Genomic DNA, 12792 nt, shown 5'->3' on the forward strand with positions numbered 1-12792 from the left:
TACCTGGAAAACAGAAAGAACTAAAAAAAAATTAGCTATTATAATTTATATTATTATTATCTGATTATTAATATCTAATTTTTTTTTTTTTTTTTGAGACAGGGTCTGATGCTGTCATCCAAGCCACAGTGCAGTGGCGCAATCATGGCTTACTGCAGGATTGACCTCCAGGGCTCAAGAAATCCTCCTACTTCAGCCTTCTGATTAGCTGGAGCTACAGGCATATGTCAGCACACCTGTTAATTTTTTAATTTTTTACATAGATGGCATCTCATTATGTTGCCCAGGGTGGACATGAACTCCTGGGCTCAAGTGATCCTCCTGCTTTGGCTCCCAAAGTGCTGGTATTACAAGTGTGAGCTACTTTGGCCAGAGAAATGCTAAGTATAGAAAAATCCCCTCTCTTCCCAAAGAGAAGTCAACATACTCTCTGTAGCACAAAAACACAACTAAGAAATCAGAATTTCAGTCTCCAATATCAGCTTAACCTTCTTGGGTATGTGTTTCCTTATCTATAAAAATAAGATTATTAGACTTATTATTCCTTCTAGCTGCAACAGGCCAGGATTCTAGGAAAAATACATAGTTGCCATTAAAACCAGCAGCTCTTGCCCAGTCCTGGTTCCAACCTGGTTGCTTTTAAGATTCTACCTTGCAGACATCTTACCCAGATTTAAAGCTGCCATTGCAGGACTTCAGGTTAAGAGCTGGTTGTTGCCCAGCAAGATGGGTATGGAAATGGCCTTGTGCCACCTAACCCAGAGTTCTGAAGCACACAGAGTGAAATAAACTAGCAACGGCAATAACGTCAACAGGCTGCAACTTGCCTGCTCCAGAGGACCCATCTGCACCTCTAATGCCGACTGCCTTGGTTTCTGGCACAAAAGCTTGAGCATCATTCCCATATTCCCTACTGTGGTACTGTGGTCTCTAGTAACCAGAAAGTCCCATCCTATATATTGATTATTTTGCTTATCTGAGTCTTGCCAGCTCTTTCTAAGGGCTGAACTCTTCTTTGAGTTTTTCTCATTTGTACAAAACACCAGGTTGCAGTTTCAATGTGGATACCCATCTGTGCTCAACTTTGTTGACATGTCTTAAATCCAGACCTTATCTGTTGAGTCTAGTACTGCCCCAGCAGAGAAAGGGCTGCTGCTTCTGCCCTGAGTGTGTACTGTACATACCTCTGTGTAACCCAGCTCAGTCTTTTAGATTTCTAGAATGTCACATGGCTGTGTCCATCTGCATTTTAATTGTGCCTTCATCCACCCATCCAGCCATCTGGCCAGTCATCCAGTATTTATTAACTTCTTCCTACATCCAGGCACTATACTAAATTCTGTTGGCACAATATTGAACAAAAACAGACATTCCCTCATTCGTTCATTCAACACATATTTTAGTAGAGGAAAAAGGCAAACAAATAAATGAACAAGATCAAAGAGTGGAAAGTGCTCTGAAGAAAATTAAACAAGGTAAGGTTACAGAGTAATGGTGATGTGAAGAAGGGGGGTCAGGTTGGGCCTCTCCTCAGAGGGGATACCTGAACTGAGACCTGAAAGACAAGAAGCAGCTGGCCATGCAAAGATCTGGTGCAGAGTATTCTCCCAGTAGCAGAGAAAACAGCCAGTCCACAGATCCTACAGCCAGAACCAGCTCATGATAAGGACAGGGAGATAGGGCCAGTGTGCCTGGAGCCGAGTGACAGTGAGAGAGCCAGAGATGAGGTCAGAAAGGGAGGCAGGGCCAAGATGTTCCCTGGCCTTATTGGCCAAGATAAGGAGTTTGGATTTTATTTTCATTGCAACAGGATGCCACGGAAGAATTTTAAGCAGGAAGTGACTTGATAAGGAATGATAAGTCCATCCATCTTCTTGGGACCACTGCAACAGCTTAGTATACGCTTAGCAATATGTCAGTGAATCTCAATCAAATCCTACATTTTGTTGGCTTATAATCACATTAGAAATAGTAAGGTACTGTAACAGAGCGGAAGCTATAATTGTGACAAAAACACCAAAAGAGATCCCTGTTGGCCTGAGAGAAATGTTACAGTGTAATTTAAGAAGTTAGAATTTCATATCATGTTGTTTTAATTAATAAGATAAACTCTTCTTTTGGAGATTCAGCAGTGATAACAGCTCAAGCAGGAGCACCAAGTGAATCCTAAAATGACAGCTTTACAGAAAAAGAAGCACTGCTCACAGTGACTCAGCCAGAAAATAAGAGAATTGGAAATGTAAAGCAAACTTTAACAAGTGTCATTCTGCTATTTTATAGCTCTTGCCCATATAGCTCTTAAAAAATGTGCATGAAACTGAGTTTCCAATTAAAAAAATAAATCTTAAACACAGGCAAAATTAGAAGCCCCATTCCTTGCCATTATAATACATGATGAAGTGGGTGGTACAAAGATGAAAAAGCAGAGCATCTTTCTAATCCTGACACACACTTTCCCCCATTTTCACTGATCCTTCATCTGGGAGTGAGGACCTGTATAGGGAAGATGATTCCTGGTATGTTCCTTATAAGAATACGTATTTCCAGCAGTGATAGCAGGGACCAAACTAGCTCATAAGATTCTGCCAAGTTTCTCTCTATCTGTGATACTGGGAAAGCATGTGTGTTTCTGACAGTAATATTCAGAAAAGGGACTAAAACCACAGGAAGTACAATCACCAATAGAAAAGGGCATTGAATAATTAACATTCAGACCACTCTAAGAGCTCCTCTAATTAAAGGTGCTAAGACCACACTAATGCCGCCAATTGCACGCCAGGCTTCATGCACCTGTGCTTCCATGAGATTGAGATGACATCCTTAAAGGGAGCAAGGCCTCCTGGGTCTCGCAGGGAAGAAATATAGATTGGTCTTCCTCTCAAACCTCCCATATTTGGTTTAGATTACTCTTATACCTTTAATTTCTTTAAGACTTGTGTTGAGGCTATTTTGTAATAAAATTACTCTTAAGTTAAATCAGACATGGATGACTGTCCTATTTCCTTCAATATGCCATAAAATCCTTTAAGTCAGTCATTTCTCTTGCTGCTCACTCACCCATGGCATGCAAATTTCAAACAGTACATGAGGGAAGGAGTGAAATAAAAAATTATTGTTTCTCAGCTTCACTCCTCAAAGATACAACTGTTAAGTTTCTTGTCTCTCCCTCCATGAACGTTTGTGGGCATATACAAACTTTTGCATTATTCAATCCCATGAGCAGAACTTAAAGAAATATGGATACACAGAATTTTAAATCATATCTTTTAAGGCAGTATATGAATAAATAACATAAATAGAAACTACTACAAAATAAGGGGAGGCTGTGGACATTCTACGGCAGATCTAATAACCTGTCTCCACCCACCACTCACACCCGCTCCACCTCCAGGACCTTAGTGGGCACTGCAGTTGGTGGCAGATGGAGTAACCCCGGTGAGTGAGTCCAGTTTGGTCTCTGACCCACTGAGTGTTTCCTGGCCAACTCAATCCATTGCTCCAGATCTCAATTTCCTCTCCTACAAAATGAGAAGATGTTATTTAAGGTCCCTTTGAGACACCAGGATTGGAGTTGACCAATGGACAGCAAAAACAAACAGGCATGCTAAGGCCAAAGACTGTACTCTATGAGTGCCTGAGGCTCAGAAAGAGGAAGAGCATCACAGAGACAATCCATGTAACAGATTTCCAAGAGGAGAAGAATGTAAATAAGATTGGAGCAGTTTTTTTCTCTCTATTTCTTGAGATATGATTCATAGGAAAATCCACATCTTGTTTTACCATATAACAGAGGTACCAAGCAATATACAATGCTCCTGAAGTTTTCTTACGATACATTAAAAACCCAGAAGTAGAAAAATCCCATGTTTATATATTCCTCAGCAACGTACGTTGTATTACCACTAGCACCAGAGGGCTTGTGAGTATTTTCCCATTGTGAAGAGTCGCAGATATGTGCAATTACATGTAGTAGTGATAGGGCCACAACTTAAGCCACAAGTTAACATTTAATTCTCATTTGCCACCTCATCTGACAATTAGCTGACTGTGAGGGAGGTGCGGAGTTTTCCTACTGGTCATCTTGCTGGCCAGTCTACATTTGCAGAAATGACTTAGACTACAACAAATAAATATCAAGGGCAGTAGGGAAGTGATAAGGGAGAGGGGTAAGGAGAGAGAGGGAAATGGCTCGGAAAGTAGAACACCTTTAAACAGACCAATCCTGTTAAACATCCATTTGGCAATTTGACTTCAGGCTAACAGCAGCAAACCCACTAATAATGATTAAGATTCCTGGGTCTCCTGCAAACTTGGCAGAAGGGAGGTGGCATTCACAAGTGTCTGCCAGATCTTCTGGCCATTTCCCAGAAGGAAGATGGGAGCTGGAGAACAAAGCCTGGAGTTATAGAGTGTGAGTTCTGCCACAACTAGACAATTACCTAGTCAATTCTGAGCCTCTATTTGTTCATTTATTTAAAAAAAGATAGACAAAGGCGGGATGCGGCGGTTCATGCCAGTAATCCCAGCAGTTTGGAAGGCTGAGGCAGTTGGATTGCCTGAGCTCAGGAGTTTGAGACCAGCCTGGGCAACACAGTGAAACCCTGTCTCTACTAAAAATACAAAAAATTAGCCAGGTGTGGTGGCATGCACCTGTAGTCCCAGCTACTCGGGAGGCTGAGGAATGAGAATTGCTTAAACCTGGGAGGCGGAGGCTGCAGTGAGCCGAGATTGTGCCCCTTTACTCCAGCCTGGGCAACAGAGCGAGTCTCTGCCTCCAAAAAACAAACAAAAAACATATAGACAAAGCAATACATGCATTATGCTTATTGCTATGATTTGAAACTGGGAAATTCCACGGGCTATCTCCTGTGAAAGAGAGGATTCTTGAAAAATAATTCCAAGTAAAACTGAGAAATCACAGCCTAGAAAAGAAGCCATTGCTCACCTGAAAGGAATTCATATGGCGAAGGGATGAAGGCAGATTGGCATTACTCCTTGATAATATCAACAGCAGCTCCAAGCAGGTTGCAGAGGGCAGGGTTAGCGGGTGGACGCTGATGTCACTTTCCCACAAGTTGACAAGTCTGGAACACACCAACACATTAACTTTCAAAAATGCATTATCATAATTATTTTAAAAATCTGAAATGAAAGAAGAAAATTCAATTGTGAGAGAAAAAGGCAAAGTACAAAAACTAGAAATAAACTATATTAAAAATTCACAGAGAACATGTCCAAGACATTTTTATGGTGTTGTTGATATAAAGCAGATGGATCAGGCAATTTTTCAGGCCATCATTTCATATTCTGAAGTATGCAGTCACAGGAAATGCTGTCTTAGTTGTGTGGGACCCGCTGGGGAAGGGGTGGCAGAGACTAACGGCTAACACACTGAATGCTCCCTACATTCTATGCCCTGTTCTACATGTAATATCTTGTTTACCTCTCAGAAACCTAAGAGAAGGAACTATTGTTATCCCCATTCTACAGCTATGAAACTGGTTTTCTGAGCTGGATAGGCCCTTATGGAACATTTAGCTCAGTGATTTTCAAACTTTTAAAAAGTGACAGAATCCTTTTGTCAAAAAAAAAAAAAAAAAAAAAAAAAAAAAAATCTTGTAACAGCCCCAACTTACAATACAAATAAAAGTGAAGCTGCTCTGTCTGAAGGGGAAAGGTTGGCAGGAGGCCTCCCTTCATCTTCCAGAGTGGCCCTTGAAGCATCTCTGCTATATCCTGCGGAACCTATTTGAAAATCCTTTCATTTTAGAGATCAGGAAACCAAGGGCTAGAGAAGTAAAAGGATGTGTCTGAGATGAGGCAATGTGTAGAAAGCGATATGGCTGGGTCTAGAATCCTGGCTTCCTGGCTCCTCATCTAGTGCTTACAGTAAAGGAAAAACATCAAAAAATAATTATGAGAAAATAAAGTAATAAGAATAGCATGAGTTTTAGGTTTTCAACTTTTCTATTTACTTATTTCCTATCTGATCTGCGACCAAAGTGTCTCTTATCACTAATTTTAAAGATATATGTATATAATATTTATATTTGTTTATATAAATATATATGTATTTTTTGCCACTTCTATAAACTTCTCTCTGAAAAGCGATCTTTAACCAAATCAGTGGTGAATAATGAAAACTTGGAGAGAATCAGTGGTTCGGGGCATGATGGATTTTAAACACTTTACAGAACAAGTCATGGCAAATGGTTTAGATGTTTTATCAATCGGATTACTTATTATGCTAACAGATTTCTGATGTGGGGTAATGCAGTTCACTCTCCTTTGAAGCACTGGCCAACTAGTTGGACTGGAATAAGACACTGGTCCAATTTTAGTGTAGAGGAGAACAGATCACCCTCATTGCCCTTTTAGCTCTTAGTAGGCTCTTCAGCTGGATCTGGGAGCCAAACTGACACCAGGAAGATTAACAAGAGAAAAGTCTACAAATTTTATTAGTTTTGCATGTCAATGGGGATCTTTACAAGCAAGTGAAGTCCAAAGAAGTGGCCAAAGCAAGATGCTTTTATACATTTTTAGGCACAGAGTGATAAGTATGAGGAACATAACAGGACAAGGAAAATCTGGCTAGAGGAAGTAAATTTTCTAGGGGAGTCACTGGAGATATATGGTGTGGGGGTTTGTAAAACAGATGGAAGATAAGGTAAATATGTTTATTCAGGTCCATTGCAGCCTCCAATTCCAAGTCTCTGCTGATAAGCGCTGTTTTCTCACCTTGGTATCGAGAGGGTACTCTTCCCAGAGGGATCTTGATCACTTGCTGCATGCAGGAAAGGACAAACCTTGGCCTTTAATTTTTTTTTTTTTTTTTAGAAAAATCAAAAATTTTAATCTTTATATATAACATGTCAAGACCCCTACTTGTTTGTAAAAAGTTCCCCACCCCCCTCAAAATTTGTAGAGCATAATAAGTCTTGGCCTAAACTGACCTGATTTGTAAAATATTCCTCTGTGCACTTTTCCCTTCAGCCTGAGGCTCTTTGCTGATCCGCTCACAACAGAAGCAGCTTGGCTTTCCTCTGGGAGTACCACCAGCCTGCAAACCTAGAGTGTACTCTCCACCCCTGGGTCACAGAACTTCATTCTCCCCTGCTCTGTAACCCAAGGACCTTACAGCCTCTGAGGCCTAACACCCAAGCTCTTCCTTGCAGAAGAGCTGAGATGCTAAGGAGACCATCTGCAGCATCATAATAAGCCCTTGGGATTTGTTGAGCTCCCACATGGCTTTCTTCAACCACCTGGCCCACTTTCTTCAACCACATTCCACTTTGGAATGCGTGTCTTTAAGGCACCAAGTGATCTTAAGAATTGGCTCTGTTTCTTTGAATCCAGTGATCCAAGTTCCTATCTCAGTGGGACCTCCAAAAAAAGGATTGACTCTGCTTCTAATGTAATGCCTGCCTTTTACACACCAGTTACGTGTTAGTGACTGCTGGATGCCAGTCCACACCCCTTCAAGCACCTCACAGTCCCAAATGGGGTGCTCCTACAGGTCCCAGGGTCCTGTTAGTGGAAGAAAGGCAGCTCCAGGAAGTCTTCATCTAGCCTTCCTGACAGGAAGTAGTTAATCCTCTGGGAAATAGGCTTGCAGTCTTGGGAAGAAAAGAGTTGTTCCTCCTTGGGGATATACATCATCATCTTGGCAATTTCATTCAGTGTCTCTTCTGTATACAGAAGCTCCTAGCTCAGGAAGGCATCCCGTCCACATAGCCTCATGAAATTCTAATTTCTCCAAAGTTTTCACCTCTAAACAATCAATATACCAATCTGACATATTTTGAGATGGCATGTCCTTCACTCCTTCATAGGCAAAGGCACATTTAAGTGTATTTTCTGTGTTTAAAATAATCATCTTATATTGATTGACTGGCTCTGCTCTTCTTTTTGCTTTTACTCATTATATAACATTTTCGACATTTCTCTTGAATGTAAATTAAAACATTGCTGTCTTTTCCGTAATTCAAACTTAGTACTAGTGCAGTGGCTCTAAGCTCACTGTCCACCCACACTCCTTCCTCATGCTCTCCATAATCCACTGTTGACTTACATATACAGTTAACTGGGCCTGGAAGGCAGTTATCCTTGCTGCTGAATTTCTGTTCATCCTGTGAGACCCACTTACGTATCATTTTCTTAGAGATATTGTCCTGCTTCCTTTATAAGAACTTCCCTAATACCATACTTACATCACTTACGTACTAGTAAGGCATTTGTAAGTGATATAAGTATGGTATTAGGCAAGTTTTTATAAAGGAAACAAATACCTTACTAGTATTCTTATTTGGGATATGTCTATGTCTCTAATTCTTTCCAGATCAGACATGAGTGATTTCCTCTAACTTTCTCGTCTTACTTGGAAATAAAGATTTAAAAGTTGCCTCAATGTTGCTTTTCTGCAGACACAGTCAGGTATTAACCTCCTACTGCCTAAAAGAAATACCTTTTTAATTTTCCCCAACATTTGTTATGTTCAATAAAACAACTCAAGTTTTCAGAATTTATACCCCTGACCTCAACTCCTGCCACCCACAATAGGGTTCACTGAAGCCTATTCTGAATTTTTTTAAAAAGTGTGGTGAAAAGGTTTTTGCATTTTCTGAATTGAATCTCTTGCCCTGGATTGTGAATGTTCCTTGGGAACTCATCAGTGAATCTCTAAGACCTATTCCAGGCCCATCATGCTTTGGACTTTCCTGAAATGAGGCAAACACTGTAGCCTGGACCATGGCCTGCCAGGGTAGAAAGCATTTCCAGACAGTTACTTTTTCATCATTTTCCATTCCTCTTTGGGCAGTAACATATTTGCAAGAGAAAGGCAAAATGGTAAATTATGTAAATAAATATTTTGAAGACACAGTTACTTAGTTAATTACGGCTATAACATGGTTGCCTTTAATTTTTACAAAATTACTTCAGTTTTGTAAGCCTAAGGCCTTAGGTTTCTTCTGACTATCACTTATCCTATGGCTAACACATCCAGACACCAGGTCAGGCACTTTACTTATATTTGCTGTCTCTAATCCTAAAGCAGCCCTGAATGGTATGCATCATTCATCCCATTTTAAAGACAGGAAACCAAAGGTCAGAGAAGTTAAGTGATTGTCCAACATCATGCAGTTAGCAAGTAGTGGGACCAGGATTCAGTCAGGTCAGCCCGAATGCAAAGCCTGCGCTATTCGCACCACACCACAATGACTGCTGAGGACACTGTATATATTATCCTCTCCAAGCAAACCATAAGTAGGATTTTAATAACTGAATCTGCAAGTGCCTACTTCTTCTGCAAGATAACCCTTTGGCTTGCAAAATATAGTTGAGTATTTTGACCTTTTTTTAAGAAGTTATTTGGTGGATCACCTGAGGTCGGTAGTTCAAGACCAGCCTGATCAACATGGAGAAACTCCGTCTCTACTAAAAACACAAAAAATTAGCCGGGTGTGGTGGCAGTGTGCACCTGTAATCCCACCTACTTGGGAGGCTGAGGCAGGAGAATTGCTGGAACCCAGGAGGCAGAGGTTGCGGTGAGCCAAGATTGTGCCATTGCTCTCCAGCCTGGGCAACAAGAGTGAAACTCTGTCTCAAAAAAACAAACAAAAAAGATGCTAATTTATTTTTGTGTGTGTGTGTGTGTGTGTGTGTATTTACTTCAAAACTTGACTAGGAAAGGTGGTAAAATAGACATTGAAAAATACTCATGTTAGAGTAAGTGAAAATAACCATGTGATGAGAAAAAAAGATGAAGAGGCAATACACTCACGGTTGTTTCCACTACAGGAAAATAATAATCTGGTTTTTACATTTTCTTCTTTACACTTTTATTTTCCAAGTGTTATTTTTGTAATCAGAAACAAGTTAACATTATGCTGTTGATGTGATTTCTGGTTCAGACAAAGGAAATGTTAAATGCTGCTTAAAAGTTTCAACATGCTGCTAAATGGCTATGGTACGACCTATCAAAAATGGACACTTAAATAGAAATAAAAATACATTGGCACTGCCTTGTCACTCACGAGCGAGTGATCATGGACAGGCACTCTGGAGCCTAGTTTCCTCACAGGACCTTTGAGTCAGGTACACAACCTGTCCAATGTATCAAACTATCAAAATTTATACAGAAGGACATTGTTACAGTAATGATAACCGCAGTCACAAAAAAGATACAATTAGTTATCAAGTTAGTTACCCATGTCTCTATGTAATTACAGACATTTGCATGGTATGTAAATCCAACACTGGCATTTTAAACTTAATCCTTAAAATATTCTGTGATTTAACAATTTTTATTCCCATTGAAGCACACAAAGGAAATGAGTATTATCTTGATCACAGAGCCAATAAATGATAGGAAAAAAAATCTCGAGCATGATCTTTACCATCTGAATCCTATTCTTTTTAATACTCCATGAACAAGGCAAAAGTATATTAAGCATTATTTAATTCCACCCGAAGAGATTAAAAACCCCAAAGGCAAATTATAGGGTAAATTCTAGATATCTCAAAACACTTCATCTTAAAATAATTTGAATAATCTTATTTTTGAAATTAGACAAACTAGCTGGGTCTAATATGGCTCAAATTCCTAATGTTCATCCTGCTGTTTCTATTCCCACAGTATGTTTTTCATGAGTCTCAGGACTTATTTCTAATGTTACGATTTATAAACTTTCTCTGTAATTTCAATCACATAAAATATTACTTTAATCACAGGAAGCATTCATACATATGAACAAAGGAAGTAATAAATAAAAAATGAAATTAGTTGTTTAGGAGAGTAAGGACTACAGGTAACTTTCCCTCAAAACTTCAGGTAAAGTTTTCATTTTTTTTTTTTTTTTAATTTAGGGAGAAAGAAATAAAGAAAAGAGAACAAAATGGAAAGAGGAAGAAATGACTTAGCATACTGAATCTATACAGTATATCATAAAACAATCACCAAACTCATTATGTGGAATTTAGGACATATGTTGACAAAGCCAGAGGTGTCACTTGCAACTCTGCCCGTGACTCACATATTATATTAGTTTTGGTTCTCTAGAGAAACAGAACTAATAAGATAGACAGATAAATAGGGAAGTTTATTAAGGAGTGTTAACTCACACAATCACAAGATCCCACAATAGGCTGTTTGCAAGTTGAGGAGCAAGGAAACCAGTCCCAGTCCCAAAGTTGAAGAACTGGGAGTTCAGTGTTTGAGAACAGGAAGCATCCAGCATGGGAGAAGGATGTAAGCTGGGAGGCTAAGTCAATCTAGCCTTTTCATGTTTTTCTGCCTGCTTTATATCCTGGTTGAGCTGGCAGTTGATTAGATGGTGCCCACCCAGATTAAGGGTGTGTCTGCCTTTCCCAGCCCACTGACTCAAATGTTAATCTCCTTTGGCAACATCAACATCCTCACAGACATACCCAGGATCAATACTTTGCATCCTTCAACCCAATTGAGTTGACATTCAGTATCAACTGACATTAAATATCAATACAAATGTCTGTTGATACAAGTATTTTAACAACCATAGGGCAGAATCTGGAACATTTCTGGTATTTCTTACAAAGACATCACAGACTATTGGACCTAAATCAGTAATTATCCACTATAAGTCAATAAGAAAGATACTTCAAAAGGAACAATGAATGAAACATCAATTGAAACTTACTTCTGTGATTTTTAAAGTACTGAGAGAGGAAAAGCTTTCCTAGGAGACCAGAACTGTCAGTCAGACGACCTTAGTCTAACTGACCAAAATACAAGTAGAGGACACACCATCCTTATTTCTAAACTTTTGCCTTGTCAAAATTCCCTAGAGAAGCAACTATGGCCTATCTATTTTCAAAGAGGCATTGAGAAGGGGAAAAAAGGTCACTTTCTATCACTTCTAACAAAAATGGTGAAATTGAGAATGAATCAAACCAATCAACATCAAGAAAAGAACCTGAGTAAATAGAAAGGTGATACAGTCTTCTAGGAAACATGGAGATCATTTAATCTAACACAGGTTAAAATGACAAACAGAAATGATATAACAACTCTATCCAAATTAAAATATTTAAAAAGAATCCAACATATTATTGTGTAGAGAAGAAAAAAATGGTATGTATGAGAGAGTTCAAGATGAAATATTTAACTTAAACCTCATTTCTCATATTTTAGTAGATAATTTGAACTCTTCAAACCTAGAAGAACCTAAGAAAGCAAAGAGCGTATTAAAGATATTGAAATATTATGTTGCTTATACCTGTACATTTTAGATGCTCAATTTCAAAGCTATACCAATGATACACCCATCAATTTAAGCTCTCAAACTAGCAAAACAAGCAAATGACAACAACTTAGTGATAGAATTTTTATAAACATTCACCTATTTAATACATAACCAAAATTTTGAAATTCTTATAAGCCACTCTTAGGAATACAATGTTTTGAAACATCTAAATATATTGGAATGTCTGTTCTGATTAGCCATATTGACTGCATTATACTTAAAGTATTTCAAAAGCATTAATTAAATAAAAATAGACCCTGAAAACATGCACACACAAACTACTGTTTGTCAAAACAAAGTTCATTAAGTAATGAACAGTATCCACAAGAACATTTTTCTTTGAAAATGACAGAAGAAAAATTTGACCCTTTTAAATCACAAAAGGCAAAATTGGTCTTTAATACTCTTTGAATTAGAGGGCTCTTGAGAGAATTCAAGTGCACAATTCCTAAATACTATGCCTTTCAAACTTTGCCCATATGACCTGTAAGTTTGTCAAGGCAAATCTCCC

The 12792-nt window shown here is 38.9% G+C and overlaps 1 protein-coding gene across 7 annotated transcripts in view; it reads right to left on the bottom strand.

Moving 5' to 3' along the window:
* UBE3D (ubiquitin protein ligase E3D) overlaps window positions 1–12792 on the bottom strand; it is a 187105-nt gene that overhangs the window by 62470 nt on the left and 111843 nt on the right. For all 7 annotated transcript variants that reach the window (XM_031667272.1, XM_031667271.1, XM_021937544.2 and 4 more), the window contains one exon: window positions 4946–5084. In XM_031667272.1, the coding sequence (XP_031523132.1) occupies window positions 4946–5084 (139 nt within the window). The remainder of the gene's footprint in view (window positions 1–4945; window positions 5085–12792) is intronic.

This window comes from Papio anubis, chromosome 6 (assembly GCF_008728515.1).
Source record: "Papio anubis isolate 15944 chromosome 6, Panubis1.0, whole genome shotgun sequence".
Classification (NCBI taxonomy): domain Eukaryota; kingdom Metazoa; phylum Chordata; class Mammalia; order Primates; family Cercopithecidae; genus Papio; species Papio anubis.